The following is an 18,803-nucleotide window of genomic DNA, read 5'->3' as shown; positions in this document are numbered from 1 at the left end:
TGCAGGGGGAAAATAATAATTGCAATTGGAATTGTAAAAAATGTTGGCCACCATAATCATAATTGAGTTAATTGGATAATTAAAGATGTAATTGTAATTGAAAAATGTCATTGACCCCAACCCTGGCCAGAACTAGCTGTACAGGGTCAAAGCGTAAAGGGGCGGGGCTATGATACAGTGTGTGCCTCCATAACAATATTTAATTATTTAAAAAGATAAACTCAAATGAATATTCATGTTGTTTTTGAAGCATTATAATGAGGAGAAAATTCAAATGTAGTAGATAAAGATTTATTTGTGTTCTTAAAACAGAAACTCTAGTACCAGTGCTTTTTGTAATGTTTGTAGGTGACGGAGTTCACAGTGTAAAGTCTTTCACACCTCAGAGTGCAGATTGGTGTAAACATTTCACCAATTTTTCTGTTTGAGTTCCAGTGTTTTACTGTCTCACACGTTCCTGGTCGTACCAACATGTTTCTCGTCATACCTGAGCAGAAGCTCACAGACAGACGGACCTGAGGAGCTACAGACAGGCTGCAGACTGTCCAGTCCTGCCCTGTCTGTCCGGATCTTTATTGTGTCTCAGTGCAGAGGGGATCAGGCTGTCCAGTTCCTTCCTGTGTCCCGTCTGCAGCAGCCATTCCTGAAACTTCAGCTCCACCAGCTCCTGGAACCTCTTCCTCTGATCCCTGCAGTGTTCAGGATGGAAAGGTTTAAATTAGTGATGCACCGAAATTCCGGCCACCGAAAATGGCCCAAAAGTGAATTTTGAGTTTTTGGATGACACTTTTTTGACTGAAATAAGTCGACCAAAATAGGATGTTGTAAAGACGCAAGCAAACACAGTGGTTAGCGCACACGCTTGTCTGGAAACTGGCTGCGTATCAGCAGCACAAATCTGATTTCAGTCCATCAGCGCACATTTCACAGAGATCCATTTTTATTACATCACGTCTGTAATTGGTCAGTGTGAAAGCAGAACTAAGTAACTTTTCCACCTTAATAAATCCTTCTCGTAGTCCCTGTGAGGGTAATACAAGTGTTTATGGGGTGAATAAGGGCTGGCCAGAAAACCGCACTTTCAATTTTCCCTGCCTTCGACCCGGTGGCAAGACGTACTGCTTTACGGCTGCCCAATACAAACTAATGCTAGATTATGACCAACCCCGTGGCTGCACATGGTTGTCTACAAATTCACTTTTCTCAAACTTCATGCAGTGACAGCTCAGAGCAATCAAACACACTGTCGTCACGACAACAGGCACGCACACACACTCGCAAGCCAGCGCTCCATCAGGCAGCACACACAAATATCTATCCATCCATTTTCAGAGCCGCTTTGTCAGCACACAAACAAACACATTTCCACACTCCCTTCCGTATTACTCACACATCATTCATTTATTTTAATTATCTCTCTTACTCATACTGTTCACATGGGACTATATGTGTGAAAGCACCCTTAGTGTCACTGTTGTATTAGGATTCTTCAGTGATCGGTTGCTACCGTCGTGGGTGCTGTCGTCCATTTCGGCAATATAGAAAAAGACAATATCACCTACATCGATATATATATTTTTATAGCTTATTTTGTATCAAAATACTCCATTTAGGAGTCGCTGCTCTCTCTACTTCTCAGAACAACATGAAAAGCAGGGCCTAACCCAGAACTTCCCCTAAACAACTCACTCGCACATGATGTCCCTTATAGAAGCAAAGGCCAAAATGTTTGTTAATAAATATGTCTATGAAGCATTTTGCATCTGGAAATTTTACCCAGAATTGTCTTTCTGGTCCGACTTCCTTTGAATTAAAATGATCGAGATTTCTATCGTATATCATCATTTTGAGAAAAAATACAGAGATGAGTTTCAGTCCGTATTGTCCAGCCCTACAGTGCATACGGAAAGTATTCACAACGCTTTGCTTTTCCCACATTTCATCATGTTACAGCCTTATTCCAAAAGGGATTCAATTCATTTTTTCCTCAAAATTCTACACACAACACCCCATAATGACAACATGAAAAACATTTTTTTTTTAAATGTTTGCAAATTTATTAGAAATAAAGAATGAAAATATAACATGTACATAAGTATTCACAGCCTTTGCTCAGTACTTTGTTGTGGCACCTTTGGCAGCAATTATGGCCTCAAGTCTTTTGGAATATGAAGCCACAAGCTTGGCACATCCATCTGTGGCCACTTTGGCTCATTCTTCTTTACAGAACCTCTCGAGCTCGATCAGGTTGGATGGGGAGCATCGCTGCACAGCCATTTTCAGATCCCTCCAGAGATGTTCAATGGGATTCAAGTCTGGGCTCTGGCTGGGCCACTCTAGGATATTCACAGAGTTGTCCTGAAGCCATTGCTTCGATATCTTGGCTGTGTGCTTAGGGTCGTTGTCCGTCGCCCCAGTCTGAGGTCAAGAGCGCTCTGCACCAGGTTTTCTTCCAGGATGTTTCTATACATTACTGCATTCATTTTTCCCTCAATCCTGACTAGTCTACCAGTTCCTGCTGCTGAAAGACATCCCCACAGCATGATGCTGCCACCACCATGCTTCACTGTAGGGATGGTATTGGCCAGGTGATGAGCGGTGCCTGGTGTCCTCCAAACATAACGCTTGGAATTCACGCCAAAGAGTTCAATCTTTGTCTCATCAGACCAGAGAATTTTGTTTCTAATGGTCTGAGAATCTTTCAGGTGCCTTTTGGCAAACTCCAGACGGGCTGCCATGTGCCTTTTCCTAAGGAGTGGCTTCCGTCTGGCCACTCTACCATACAGGCCTGATTGGTGGAGTGCTGTAGGGATGGTCGTCCTGCTGGAAGGTTCTCCTCTCTCCACAGAGGAACCCTGGGAGCTCTGTCAGAGTGTCCATCGGGTTGTTACTCACCTCCCTCACTAAAGCCCTTCTTCCCCGATCACTCAGTTTAGAGGGACGGCCAGCTCTAGGAAGAGTCCTGGTGGTTCCAAACTTCTTCCATTTATGGATGATGGAGGCCACTGTGCTCATTGGGACCTTTAAAGCAGCAGAAATGTTTCTGTACCCTTCCCCAGACCTGTGCCTGGAGACAATCCTGTTTCGGAGGTCTACAGACAATTCCTTCGACTTCATGCTTGTTTGTGGTCTGACATACACTGTTAACTGTGAGACCTTATATAGACAGGTGTGTGCCTTTCCAAATCATGTCCAATCAACTGAATTTACCACAGGTGGACTACAATTAGGCTGTAGAAACATCTCAAGGATGATCAGTGGAAATAGAATGCACCTCAGCTCAATTTTGAGCTTGATCTCAAAGGCTGTGAATTCTTATGTAAGTGATTTCTTCGTTTTTTATTTTTAATACATTTGCCAAAAATCTCAAACAAACGTTTTTAAGTTGTCATTATGGGGTATTATGTGTAGGATTTTGAGGAAAAAAGTGAATTTAATCCCTTTTGGAATAAGGCTGTAACATGATGAAATGTGGGAAAAGCAAAGCACTGTGAATACTTTCCGTATGCACTGTAATTCAGAGCCATAAATAATGATACTAGTAGTTTTAGGCCTTGGTTTTCTCATTTTCTGTTTTGCCCAAGAACTTTCATTGTGGTGCATCCCTAGTTCACTGTAAATGCCCGTTTGCTCCTGAATGTCTGATCGTTGAACATTTACACACAAAAGAGAGGGCGGGGCACTACTCACTTGTCCAGCTGAGCCTCTGACACGGTCCTCTGCCACCTCTGGATGGTTTTCTGCTTCTCCTCCATCACCTGTTGGTACAGAGGGGGCAGTCCTCCAGGCACCTCACATGTGTCGCCATCCATCTTAAAGGGCACGGAGAGCGTGTGGAAGTCGGAGGGCGGCAGCAGGCGGTAGGAGGAGTCTGAGGTGGTCAGGCCGTCAGTACCCAGGAGCAGAGGCTGGTCCCAGAGGTTTGGGACCACAGCTAGTCCCACGCTGGCCATGTGGTCCTCCAGGCAGGGGTAGAAGGTGTGAAAGGGCCCGAGGGTGAGCTCCGAGTTACCGGGCAGCAGCAGAGGGCGGCTGGGCGTCAGAGCGTGAACGAAGCAACGCGACGAGGCACCGACGGCGACCCTGCCGGCGACGCAGACCACCCGTACGTTCTGGCAGCTGTGGATGTGGACGGAGGTCTCAACTGGACCGAGCACCAGAGTGCAGTCTCTGCACTTATCCACGCTCACCGACCTGAGGGAACAGAACCAACAACAGGGTCACAGTCTGAACCAATAGGATGACCAGGGTTTGACATGCCCAAATTAAGACTAATGGCACGAAAAAGCAATCTGAAATTTTTTTGTCTTTATTCAAAATCAGGTTCAATATCAAACAGAAATACCCCACATGCAAGTTTGTAAAAAATACCTCAACCTTTCACACTATTTTTCCTCAAAAACTCAGCACTAAATATTAAGCAAAAGAAAGAATGTCTAATTTCACTCATCGTCTCATACTACGTAATCACATGGCTGCATGAGATTTAGTGCAATATGTAATATAACTACCAGTAGATATACAGTATTGTGACAGTTTTTCCTGAAAGTTGGACTATTTTATTATTTGGCTGCCAGTCAAATTTCCCTCCTGACAATTGGGATTTTCAAAATGTGTGGTTCTTTCTGTCTGTCCCACGTCATATAAAAGGACATTCACAAATAAAAATGAACACCCTTTTTGCAAAGCAGAGGAAAATAATAAAAAGATCAGTTCAGAGAAATGTCTGAATTTTTTTAGGAAACGTACTGGATACGCATACAATAAACAAAATGTGGCGTCACCGATGCAGTGTGACTCACCCCAAATTTCCACCGCATCGGAATCTGCTCCAGCACAGCTGCGTAACTGCTGCAGCATGCTGACGCCCTCTGCAGCAAATACGCAGCCCTTGTATTTCTGCTGAACGCCAAAGCTGTGATGCAGCAATTTAACAAAAATAAACCCGTGTGGGACTGGAAGTAGTGCATCAACACAGAATAAAATATTCAGATTATTTTCAAAATAAAATACTCCGTGTTCAAAGTGTTTCATAGTTCCATCCATTGACCCAAGTCACCTTTGACAAAGAAAAAAAAAAAATGACCTTTCGGGGCCTCCAATGGGCCCATTTCAAAACCGAGCACATATCCGGCCTCAGTGGAATAAAACCTGTTTGCTGATACCACATTTTTGGCTCTAGTGAGTGCAATTCCAACTCTACCCGAAAACCAAGCTTTCCGTTGTTACCATGGTTGGCCCGATCTTTTAAAATCATATTTCACATATATATATTGCATTTATCCATGGTTGAATTACATATATATTGCGCGAGTATACGTGAATTAACGGGAACTTCTGAGTCCTTGCTGCAACAAATACGCAGCAAAACCAGAGGCGGTGGGGATTGACGGACTGAAGATTGCGCTGCAGTTACATAGCGGAGCAGTTTCTGAGCAGATACACATCCAGTGGAAATCCAGGGTGATGCAGCGTTACTGATGCTGCGTGGCTCTTCGCTTAGCCACTCTGAGCCAGATTTTATCCAAGAGGGAGAATCGCACGCAGGACAAATGGGTAAGTTGGGGGCGTGAATGAGGCGTACTGATGGAGTGAGGGGGAAAATGTGAGTGAATATGTGAGATAATTGTTGGGATATGTGCAACTGTAATTTAAAACATGGATAATTGAAGACATAACAACTCTGGTGTTTCTACCTGAGCGGTGAGAGCAGGTAGATGAACGCGTTGCAGCATCTGTGGACTTTAACGTTGGCTCCGTTCAGCTTCTCCGACATCTTGGCCAAAGTTTGGTCCAAAACGTGGGACATCAGTACCATCTTACTGCCAGGTGGAGCCGTGTCCACATTCCTGGCTATCTTAGCTCTCTTTAAGGCTCCTTCCACTGAAGGAAACACACACGTATCAATGCCAACAAACACAGAGACAATCCTTGATGGAAACCAGGAAGCTTTGACGTCACCTTGTTGAGCCCAGCCTAATTTCTTCCCCGAGTGAAGGCAGGCGGTGATGCCGAATGGGTTCAGGGTGAGGTTCTGTTGGAGGCAGGACAGCAGCTGGTGGAAGGGAAAGGAGCGGCTCACGGAGGAGAAACCTGCCTGTGTTTTCAGAGAACTCTTGGCCAGCAATCGATGGATTGGCTGAACTGGTTTCTCCTGACCCAGTGAACCCTCCACGAGCAGGGACAGACTGCGGACCGCCTCCAGGGAAACCTACACAGCACAACACAAAGGAATCCATCACGTTTGGGTTATTATTTGTCATTTCTCACACTGCGGCTGAAAAATTGTCAGGAAAATAAAAAACGATCAATCAATATCAGAGGTGAGACTCGATTAAAAAAGGTATCTAATTAATTAGAGAATTTGTAATTAATTAATCTTGATTAATCTAAATTAACCGACTGACAAAATTTGACACGAGAAGCTACGTTTTACAATTTAAATGGATTTTGGTATATGACTGAATCAATGACAACAACAAAGGAGCTAAACAACAAAATTATGTTTACTTTTCCCATCAGTGAGTACTAACAATGTTAATATGAATAAAGAATATTATGATTACATTGTTCACAAAGCACAAACTTAAGCTATATTCATGCTTTTCCATATTTTTTGTAAACTTTCTAAAGCAAATTTGTTTTTGTGTATAAAAATAATACAAATGCGATTAACTGCAAGTTTTTTTCGTGCGTTATTTTTCTGTAATTAATTAATCACAATGAATGCAAGAAAGTCCTGCAGGACAGGGAAGTCTGTGGCTGTGTTTGAAATTGCAATCCAACATACTATTCATACTAAGTCAGAAATACCCAGATGTATACTACATGGAGACATTTATGAAGTATGCATTGTGAGCAGAAGGTAAAATCATTCTTGGTCCAGCTTCAAGCTAAAAGTCAAACATCCCCTTTTCAAAATAAAAGCATCTCTTCTTGTCTTCCATTACTTTTTAACGCTTTTGTAAGTAGGGCTCTTGTTTTGAAGTTAACCAGAAGAATTGTCAGTAGCACAATGGAGGGTCTCTGAAAATCTCCAAAGTGTTGGCATGAAATGTGTTTCCATGAGTTTTATGGATCAAAGTACAATGTTGATATTCTACTTTGTCACTTTCTCACTTAAAATATTTTCAGAGCTTTCAAAGGTGGAGAATCAACAGAAATATTTATCCTCAGTGTGATTCAGGTTTAGTCGTTGACCAGTGTTACCCAAACTTTTCAGTCCCGTACCCCGTCAGTCAATTAACCTAAAGCCATGTACTCCCTATGGCTGCACACTTAAATGTTATCACGATATTTTTTTTAATGCATAATCAGGTGTTATTAAGGCATCCACACATGTAACACCCACTGGCTCTGCGGACATACTCATAGCGAACCGTGCCTCCGTGAGCAATGAGCATAGGTGTTATATACATATATAATGTCTACGTCCGTAAGTGTTGTCATTCTTTAGCAGAGGCATGCGCACGCAGGCACATGCTCACATATAGCCTCATAGCTTTCAATGTATTTCTTATCTATTAACTAACACCAGAGCGCTACTGTTTACATTCCTATTTAGAAGTGCAACCATGAAAAGGGTCCGGTCTGAAACGCGGTGTAGCGTTGTGTGTTGTTGTGTAATCAAATACAGCAGTACAGTGGTATATCATAAATGTATACTATAATGAAAATATCTACCTGTATTCGGTATGAACCAGTATACTGTCCAGCCCTACGGTACTCCATGTGGGGTCGCCTGGAATTCAAATGAGGTCCCCTGAAATGTCTAGTAATTTATAATATTAATTTTTTTTAAATGATTAAAAATGTGTTTTAATTATTATTTTCTTAATTATAACATCACATAAAACAATCTTAAATAACTGTATTCTATGCTTTCACTTTCTTAAATATAAATCTTGTCATCTTGTCACTTTGTGCACTAATCCTGGCAACAACAAACATTATCAAAAGCTAATTCTGGAAAGAAGAAAAAAGTATCTGGAGACGTTAAAGATGTGTGATATGAAAGGGATCCTCCACTGTTTTTACAAATCTGGCCTAAAACCATTGAAATGACCTTATTAGAAGATCTATGCCTAACAAAACGCATTATTTTGCACCATATTTGATTTATTAACTTTTAAAAATGGGACTTTTAAAATATTAAAAATATGTAACTATACCTGCTAATCTTCTGCCCATGTTCATATTGATTTTATTTTAATTCTTGTTTTATACTTTATAATTATGTTGTGTTGTTTGCACATTATGTTCTTTGGTTTTATGATTTGTGTTACTGACTAGTAAAACCAAATAGGAAAGTAGAAATGTCCTTGCACTGAAATGTTTATATCTTATTTTAACTGTTTTGCATTGCTTTTGGATTTTGCACAATTTTTGTTATTGTTCCCTCGAGACATAAAATAGGTTGTATATTTATTCCAATGGTGTGTTGTGTCGCAGAAATGCATCGTTTTGTCTTGATATTTCAAATAAATAATATGTACACACTGTATAAACTTGGGGAAAAAAAAAAAAAAAAAAAAACACTTTTTATTCAAAAATGAGAAGGGGGGGGTCAAAGTCCACTCTTGCCTAGGGCACCGAATGACCTGCTCCTGACTGCTGGTATATTTAAATTCTAGTTTCCAGTTTTATTTTTTATTCATGTACCCCCTATGACAATTTGCGTATCTCTGGGGGTACCTGTAACCCACTGTGGGAACCTAGGTAGTAGACAGTATATACAGTATATACTGACTGCCCTTCATGTCTGATGAAGGGCAGTCAGCCCGAAATGTCACGTTTTTGGTGCAAATTAAAACTGAAATTGGGAGTGAACCACGTAGTTGTGCGGACCTTTTTTCTTAGCATCTTTGGACCTTTTTGATCCAGCACACTGCCTCTAAAAAAAGGAAGTGCGTGTTTTTTGATTGTGCTACAGTAGACAGTATATACTCATGGAGTTTGTAGTGTATAGTACAGAGTATGCCATTTGAACACAGTGTGTGACTGACCTGACAGTCTTTCAGGGCCTGTCCACTCTGTGACAGGTGATCCGTCTCCACCAGCAGCTCCAGAATCTCCGACAAGTGATTTTGCAGGAACGAGAGATGAGCCTGATCGTCCCAGTTCTGCAGATCACAGAGAAAACGTGGGGTGAGACACAAAAAAGTAGCGCACAAACCAGAGCTGCATAGTAGCATGGTCGTTTAATACACTAGATATGTGAAAAAAGCATTTTGTCTTCTGACAAATCTCTCTACTTTCTACTCATTTCTTTCTGAAATGTGGTTGTTACTTTATTCAACTCCACAGTTAAATAAAGTTATTTATTTTTTTTTACTTCTGTACTTCAGTAAAGTAAAAAAGTGCATGTTCATGAACTTCCTAAAGTAAAATAAAGGCAAGTCATTACTTTAACTGTTACCAGATTACTTATCACACATGACTGTACATTCACTGGACTTTGCCACCTCTGCTATGGAGCACCTTATTCTGGGAGCCGGTCTTCTCTCGCTCTGTCGGAGACGGAGAGCGGCTACGATGGCTCGGCCACTCCTCGCCCAGCAGAGACGTTCTCAGAGAGACGCGGTTCAGCTGCTGGATGAAGAGGAAGAGGAGGAACTGCAGAGTGTCCACAGAGAGCTAGGACAGAGAGAGGGAGACGTCTATTAACTAAGGGTCTAACAATTCATCCATTAGAATCGATTTATTTCCCTACGATCCAACTACATCGATCTGTGCTCGGCAAGTTGGCCTTCCAGATGACATTAATTGATCTAAAATCATTTAAAAAGGTAATCATATCGATTGTATCGATACAATGAAATAAAGCATTGGATTTAAGCATAGCAGACTTTATATGGATATGTTTTAAAAGCGCTTTTAATAACAAAGTCACCCCAGTGGAATCCGTCATTGTGTCCTTGAGCAAGGCACTTCACCCACATTGCCTAGTATGAATGTAGTGTTTGAGTGAGTGTTGGTGGTGGTCGGAGGGGCCGATGGCACACTTTGGCAGCCTCGCTTCCGTCAGTCTGCCCCAGGGCAACTGTGGCTACAATAGTAGCTTACCACCACTGTGTGGAGTGAAAGAATAATCCCTGAATTCTGTAAAGCGACTTTGAGTGTCCAAAAAAGTGCTATATAAAATTGATGCATTATTATTATTATTATTATTATTATTAAAGACGTTACTGTCTGTGATGTCACGCGTCAGAAGACAAACAAAAGTGGTTAAGGACGCTGGGCTTGTAATTACAGGGTTGCCGGTTCAAACCTCACCTGGGCCATCACTGTGGGATGTTGAGCAAGTCCCTTAACTCTGAACTGCTCCCCAGGCGCCGCAAAATGGCTGCCGACCGCCCCCCAAGGATGGGTTAAAATGCAGAGGACAAATTTCAATATATGTGTAACAATATATATATGAAAAAAAGCCCAATTTAATTTGATTTTTAATTTAATTTAAACAGAGAAGCCGGTGAGCGAGAAACTGATGGTACGACCTTTGGGTCCAGTGTGTGACTTTAAGACAGATTGAGATTTTCTAAAGCAGTCGCTCACTGTGTCCACCGTCCACTGCAGCAGCAGCAGCACACGTAGCGTTAGCGTTAGCTCTGCAGAAAGCCTCGTGTTAACTATCAAGTTAAAACAAAAAGTATCAGATTCAACCACTGCTCTTTTAATCTGAACAGATCTTGGTTGCACTTCATTTTTTATATTAATATTGTATTATTTTTATGTTGAAAAAACAAGCAGAAGAGTCAGATAATCCTAATATGCATTTTTATTGAAAATGTATTGAGTATTGAAAATGAGAGCAGAAAAGGTAACATCCTGTTAATTTAAACTGAAGTGTTAGTTGGACTTTATTTAATAAAATGTGAAAACATTTGCCATTATATGTTGTTTACTTGTTTATGTCCATAATTTATAGACGATTCTCTTACAAAAAACAACCGGAATCTATGAAGCCTCACCTGTACTATCCAGTATCCTGGTATTCATTTCACTCACACTGGTTACTTTATTATTTTCGTTAAAAAGTTACTGAATCGATTTGGATCGAATCATTCTAAATTAACTAATATTGTCCTCGAATCGAATCGGCAACAGTAAATCGAGATTCAAATCGAATCGTTACACCACTACTGTTCACCAGCCATTCCCATCCTTTATCAAGATACCACCCGTTCAGACACCATGGCAACAAACACTGAGTGTGTCTCTGTCTGTCTGTGTCAAATGTGGACACAGACTAACGGAAGGTCTAACATGCAGCAGTTTAACCCCAAAGATCAGCATTTAATGATGTTCCTCACCTTGTTCCTCTGCTGGTCCAGTTCAGCCTTGGTGGAGCACTGGGAGAAGCCCTCGGCCCTCTCCAGCCTTTCCTCTGCACTGTGAGCGATGAGCAGCTCAAAGCTGTGCATGTAAATCCAGGCCAGCTCTTCAGAGAGCTGCAGCTTCCCACAGGCAATGTGTCTCCACATGGACCAGCCCAGCACGGGGAAGCAGCCGTCACGCGTCCGCACGTACGCCGCCATCTTACGCAGGTAGTGCAGGCTGAGCTTGGAGGAGGGCGCCACCTACAGCACAGAATCTACCATTAATCTAGTGTTTGGCTAGTCAATGCATTTTTAACTAGCGTATTTTCCGTGCTATTGAACGCACCGCTGTATTGGCCAATCAGAACGAGCATCTAGGTAGGCTGCTATATTCCTGTTGGTTTTAACTGAGATTTCTGTGTATTTCCCTGTATTCTGATGAGTTTAACTTTATTAATTTCCATCTCCACATGTATTTCACCTCCTCATTGCTCCAAGTCTGCATATCAGTGCATTTACAGCTTTTTATGGTCACTTTTTACTGGATCCAGACTGATACACCGCTCTCTCCATCTGTCCATTCTTAAAAAGAAACTAATCCCCTGCTTTCTCCTGACCAGCCACTAGGAGGAAAATACAGAAAAATGCCTGGATTATGGGTGGGGCTCCTAGAGCAGTTAAGACACGCCCAGTCTATACTATAAAATGTTCAATGAACAATCTATTCTATGTTAACTCATTACTCAATATATTTCTCTATTCACTCTTCTCTTAATCCAACCTACACACCATAGATTGTAGAGCCCACAGGTGGTAGTTGTAAAAGGGGCGGGGCTAACGGTGCTTGTTTGTGACAAAAAATGGTCCCAAAACATCACATGATCTTGTTCTCAGCCAATAGCAAAATTCAATTGTAATAGCCTGGTTTCATTCCATAAAGTGCAGTCACTGACATTTTACAACTAAATATACCAAATTTAAAATAATTTGACCAACATGTTGAGAGTTGGACCAGGATCCATCAACAGCACTACTTCATACCCAAATACATTTATATTCAGCAGAAAAAAAAGTGGTTTTGGGGTTTAGGTAATCTTTAAAGTGCACCATCGCCTCAGGAGCCATCACATCGAGTCTGGACTCTGAACCAGATCCTGGAAACGATCGCTTTTGAACAAACACCCTGGATGTGTTGCAGCACTCGCTCTCTCTCTCTCTCCGTGTGTGTGTGTGTGTGTGTGTGTGTGTGTGTGTGTGTGTGTGTGTGTCAGATCTCCTTACTTGAGCTTCTCTATCAGCCTCTGAGTCTTGTGTGCGAATGCTCTTGAACATCATTGTGATTTGGCAACTTTATGCCATTTATTATTTCTTACTATTAAAAATTGGCTAAGATGTCATACATTTTTTACCTTAATGTACTTTTTATATGCTCTTCCCACTGTAAATGCATATGAGCCAGCATCGCTTGTTACTTGGAGCAAAAAGTTGTGGGATATAGAACATTATTTAATATAAATCAAACATCTGGCAACACACAAGTGTCTTTAGATATACCAACACAATAAGTTGTTACCATCAGAGAAGAGAAGACAATACTCACATGTTAGCATTAGCATACATGCTATCTAAGCTAACATCAGTGACCTCTAGAAAAAGCACACTTTGAATAAAAGTTTCCAATCCCTACAGTTGAATACAAAAAGAGTTTAAATGGAGACTCACCTGCAGAGCACCGAGCAGGAAGGGCTCCATACGAGGCCATATGGTCACATGATCACCATCCATATCTGAAGGAAAGGAGCACATGATCGATCACCTTTATCAACATGTTTGTACATGTATGTGTTATAGGAATCACAATTTACTGCTTTGGAGTAGGGCTGGGCAATATATGGAGATTCAAGATATTTTGAGTTTTCTATTTTGGCAACACAAAAAATTACAACATCACCTATATTGATATATTTTCATCTTGTAGCATATTTTATATTAAAATACTTGTTTTTAGGAGTCACTGCTTTCACTACTTCTCACAGAACAGCATGAAAAGCACAGTTAGATGGATTACTGAGTGCGTCCTAACCCAGACTTTTACCTAGACAAGCCGCACTACAGAACTCACTCACACGTGCTGTCCCTTAGAAGAGAAAAAGCCAATAAAAGTGGCACATATTGTGCAGCTGTTTGTTAATAAATGTCCCTGTGCATTTTCTTCTAAGTATTAAGTATTCATTCATGTAGTTCTTTTGTGCATTTCTCTGTTAATTTGTGTTTCTGTTGTCATTTTGTGTATCTTTTGCTGTCATTTAGTGCATTTACTTTTGGGGCCGCTAGTTGCCCATGTTTGTGATACACGCACAAGTAATTTATATATTTATATTAATTTTTTTTTTTTTAACCAATATTAAAGCAGCGTGATGTTATTTTAGCCTGTGTGGCATTCTTCATCAGCAGATTTAGCACAGAATTGTCTTTCTGGTAAGACTTTATTTGAATTAAAAGTATCGAGATTTGTATCATACATCGCCATTTGGATAAAAAAATATTGAGATGTAAATTTTGGTCCATATTGCCCAGCCCTACTTCGGAGTCTATCTTTCAAGTCAAAAATGCATCACGATGATGAGCCTCCAATAATCGTGAAAATAACAGAGCTAAACCCACAATTACTGATCAATTATGACGCCTTTTCAGCTGTGGGATAAGGAAACTGGAAGATATTTTTCCCATGTGTTGCAGACAGTTTTTATGCCACAAAAAAGTAAACAAAAAAAAAGCAATTGGTAAAATCCTGTATAATAGAGAACAAACTTGGGGTGTGGAAAATAATCAATGATGAATTCATTTTCTATTATGGATTATTTAAATAGCAAGAATTGATGCATCTTAAAATCACTGTGGTTGAGCTGCTGATTTAGTTAATTAATAGTTAGAATATGTATGTAATTTATATATTTATATTTTTGTTCGGAGTTTGTGTATTGTACGTTTATGTTACAGTTAGGATTAGGGGTCAGTATTGGCAGTTAATATCAAAAATAAATGTAGAGATGAAAAATCAAGTTGCTGTATGTGTTCATCAGAAGATATTGATCATCCAGGGGACAAATTGAGTCAAAACCATTTGCTTCAAAACATCCTATTTATTATTTATTATTAGTGTTTTTGCACATTTTCACTGAAAAAAAGAAAATGCAGTGTTGCACACCGCCATCATAAAATAAAGTGTATAAAGTAACCATTGCAATGCATTGAAAGCATTGTAACCACTAAAATATTGCACAAAAACACACACACACACACACAAAAAAAAAAAAACAATTTAAAATCGACACCCAAAAAATCGCGATATATTGTGAAATCGAATTTTTCCACAACCCTAGTTAGGATGCCGCAACTTTGGTATTTTCAATTCACAATTATCCACTGCTGTTTTAATAAAAGGTAAAAGAGGTCAAAACATCAGTAGTTGCTGTGGGAAACGAATGCTGTGAAAATGAGCATCCTTCCAGAGTTGCATTAATAATTGACTTATAAATAATCAAATCGCAGGCCCTGTAATCGTAAGCAAATCAATTTGTGAGGTGCCTAAAGTCTATAAAATATATATAAATATACCAGTAATGACTTAGCTGGAAACCAGTCAGACCTTTTATTTTAAGAACCTCAGTCAGTGGTTGCCAAACTTGTTAGGATCGCGACATTATTTTGATTTCACATATTTCTGGCAACCTCAGACATTTTCTTCTTCTAAAATTAGTTTTTGATCATGTCTGTTATACAGATTTTTATACTGCATTTTATCTTAACTAGACTTATATTTGTGAAAATATAGAATACAGTTGATTAGAGGATTGTGTTGTGTTTTAATTAAAAAAACAATAATAATCTAAATAAATAAATAAAAAAAAAGTAAACAATACATTTTTAATCATTTTTTCCCCCCAATTACTAGACATTTCTAGGGACCACATTTAAATTCCAAGCGACCCCAAGGTTGAAAAACACTGACCTAAGTAGAGAAACAACTTCTAAAATCGTGTTTACAGTCAATGTAAGATAAACAATAACAGCATCACTGCACTAAGTAACTATCAATTGGCGCGATCAAAGTTACTGTAATAACTTATTATTGTGATTACCAAGTTACTTTGAGTACCAATTATCTCCATGACAACAGCCCCTGACGTTTCCCACCTGAACAGGAAGAGCGGGATGATCCAGCTGAGTTTGTCCCTCACTCTGCCTGTTCAGAGCGGACAGTCCGGGTTCCGCTCTCGGTTCTGACCGTCACGGTGCAGATGGACCAGGAGGAGGTTTTTAAGGATAAAACCAACAGGTTTCTGCCAAAGCAGCACGAGTCCTTCCTGATTGGCGCCCACCAGCTCGAGACGATAACGCGTTGCTCGTCACCGTCACTGACCTGCTCCAAGTGATGTTCTTCTTCTCTCAGTGATTAGAGGCTGGAGAGCAGCGTTAAAGGAGCATTACTGACACCTACAGGATGGAAGTACGAACCACAGGGTTAGAATAAATACATTTCTTTTTTCTTTTTTAAATGAAATGATTATCAATCCATCTTCATACCCGCTTATTCCCGTTTTATCAGGGTCGTGGGGATGAAATGATTAAATATAGATAAATAAATAAACTGCTCAAATAAGCACAGATAAGGTACACACACAATATTTCAATAAAATACATACATAAATTAGAGCTGGGCAATATGGGACAAAACTGATCTAGATATTTTTTCTCAAAATGGAAATATACCATATAAATCTTGATTATTCTTCATTCAAATGAAGTCTTACCAGAAAAAGCCACACAGTTAAATGTATCAACAAACAGTTGCACAATGTGTGTCACTTTTGGCTTTTTCCCCCATAATGGGACAGCATGTGTGAGTGAGTTCTGTTGTGTGGCTTGTTTAGTGGTAGATTTGGGTTAGAACACGTTTCATGCTGTTCTGAGAAGTAGCCAAAGTAGTGACTCTTAAAGGCACACTGTGGACTTTTTGACCTAAAGAGGTTGTCCCATATGAGTTATTTTAAATGATTCCTCAGGTCAATATACAGCGTTTAACAGTATCAATGCTCCTAGCGGGGCTTCTGCTGTGGGTGCTGGTGCACCTGTCTCACAATTTACAGACATTATTATAAAGTAAAGTTTATTTTTACATTACATGTGTGTTCAATATTTTTGCTTACATTGTTTTGGTTGATAAAGAAGTCTTCTTTGGTCTCTGTCCTCTGCTGATGTCTCCTCCTGTCCTCACTTGCTGGGATTAAAAAGGTTTTCTCTAACCTAACTAAACCCAATATATCATGCATGTTTTACAACAGTCACAGGACAATCACTCCAGCTGTGGCCCGTCATAAAGAAACATCAAATAAAATTCTTAACATTTAAAAAAGTTCCGGTACCAGATGCTGCCTGGGACATCAGTCGCCCCCGCAAGACGCAAAGGCCAACTTACCTAAAACAACTATTTACAAAAAGGCCCAGGTGCAAGACGCACTGGACAAACAGACATGGACACACAAATGGCTAGCCTTGGTTGGTGTAAATGTAACAAAGGCTGAGCTAATCCTGCCAGATGCAAGGACCAGCTGTGGAAGAAGGATAAAAACAGGGAACTCTGCTCATAGATGGAGTGGAGCAGGAAAAGGAAAAGCACAGATGACTCTAAAGATGAGTCAGAGCTGTCGTCCCGTCTCGGCCTCTTTGTCCCAGGCTCACACTGACAGTCGGAGTCGGACAATGCAGGTTCCTCAGAAGTGTCTACGTACCTGACTGTAGAATCACTACAGTAGCACCTCTTCCTGGAGACTCTGCGTCCAAGTGGGGACTCCTGGGACTACTCACCTTCATCCTCAGAGTCACTGGAGGCAGGAGGAAGCAGACTCCTCGGGGGTCTCCCAGCCAGGAATAACCTCGTAGACGTAAAACACAGTCCACTCAGGAAGGTCCTCCTCAGGTTCTTCTGTGTCTTCTGGTGCTTCTGTGTCTTCTGGTTCTTCTGTGTCTTCTGGTGCTTCTGTGTCTTCTGGTGCTTCTGTGTCTTCTGGTGCTTCTGTGTCCTCAGGTTCTTCTGTGTCTTCTGGTGCTTCTGTGTCTTCTGGTGCTTCTGTGTCTTCTGGTGCTTCTGTGTCCTCAGGTTCTTCTGTGTCTTCTGGTGCTTCTGTGTCTTCAGGTTCTTCTATGTCTTCTGGTGCTTCTGTGTCTTCAGGTTCTTCTGTGTCTTCAGGTTCTTCTGCTGCTTCTGTGTCTTCAGGTTCTTCTGTGTCTTCTGCTGCTTCTGGAGGTCCGTACCAGACCGGGACAAAACCTGGAGGTTCGACCCAGCCCGGGACCCAACCTGGAGTTCCAGCCCTGCCATGGAAAAAAAACCTAAAATAAATATGTCATTGAATGAATAAAAAAATAGGGTAGTATACAGTGATTTTAAAACATCTTCATTTCATCACATTATGAATATTTGAAACATATTTGGACATTCCTTTAGTTGTAACTTTAAACATATCTACAGTCTCACTCCACATACAGAAACACCAAAGCTTTTTCTTGTTTTTCCTTTAATGATTGTTGTGAAATTGCATTTAAATCCTTTTACAACCTGGCCAGAGGCTGCTTTGCTAACACTCAGTGGGGTGTATTTGAACACCAGGACCTGGCAGAACACACAGAGACAGTACTGAACTACATCAAGTACTGCATTGGAAATGTCACAATGGGAAAAAAAAAAAAAAAAAATCAAAAAATCGGGGTTTTCTCCAACCAGAAACCTAGGATGACCAGCCAGGTCCGAATGCTGCTCAGAAACCGCGACTCTGCCTTCAGGTCAGGTGATAGAACTGTACAGCGCCGCTAGAACAGATCTGAAGAGAGGAATCAAGGATGTTAAGTCGGCCTACAGGAGGAGGGTAGAGGACCACCTCTCTGATAACAACTCATGACAGGTGTGACGCATCACAAACTTCAGGGGCTGCAACGTCACACCTGGGAACTCAGACACTTCACTGACGGAGGAGCTGCACTGCTTGAGAAAACTGAACTCCACATGGCCACACCACCTCAGCCCCCACCAGCACATAGCACCGTCTCACTCACTGTACAGGAGCATGAAGTGAGACAGTAAACCCCAAGAAGGCAGCTGGCCCAGACGGGGTACCAGGGAAGGGGCACAAGTCTTCACCCACATCTTCAACCTCTCCCTGTCTCAAGCCACCATTCCATCCTGCCTGAAATCAGCCACAATCTTACCTGTGCCCAAGAAATCATCCGCGGACAGCCTTGACGACTACCGTCCAGTTGCTCAAACTCCGGTCATCATGAAGTGCTTAAACTTGGCAACCACGTCTCCTCCACCCGCACACTCAGCACCGACTCTCCACAGGGGGGTGTGCTGAGTCCACTACTGTACTCCCTCTACACATACGACTGTAGCCCAACCATAAATACTAATACATATATACACGTTTA

At 41.0% G+C, this 18,803-nt stretch overlaps 1 protein-coding gene across 1 annotated transcript; it reads right to left on the bottom strand.

Annotated features, from left to right (window-relative positions):
* Positions 1–275: 275 nt before the first annotated feature.
* tbccd1 (TBCC domain containing 1) lies at positions 276–17,425 on the bottom strand. The gene is made up of 10 exons (XM_028436339.1): positions 16,529–17,425; positions 15,516–15,815; positions 13,041–13,105; positions 11,313–11,579; positions 9,481–9,636; positions 9,006–9,122; positions 5,962–6,211; positions 5,697–5,883; positions 3,691–4,194; positions 276–689 (listed from the first exon to the last, which is right to left on the bottom strand). The coding sequence occupies exons 3-10, from the start codon at positions 13,101–13,103 to the stop codon at positions 524–526; spliced, it is 1,710 nt and encodes a 569-aa protein (XP_028292140.1). The 5' UTR covers positions 13,104–13,105; positions 15,516–15,815; positions 16,529–17,425; the 3' UTR covers positions 276–523.
* Between the last annotated feature and the right edge of the window lie 1,378 nt (positions 17,426–18,803).

Source organism: Gouania willdenowi, chromosome 21 (genome assembly GCF_900634775.1).
Source record: "Gouania willdenowi chromosome 21, fGouWil2.1, whole genome shotgun sequence".
NCBI classification, from domain to species: domain Eukaryota; kingdom Metazoa; phylum Chordata; class Actinopteri; order Blenniiformes; family Gobiesocidae; genus Gouania; species Gouania willdenowi.
The sequence above is the reverse complement of the archived record's forward strand: the minus strand, read 5'-3'. Positions and strand labels throughout refer to the sequence as shown.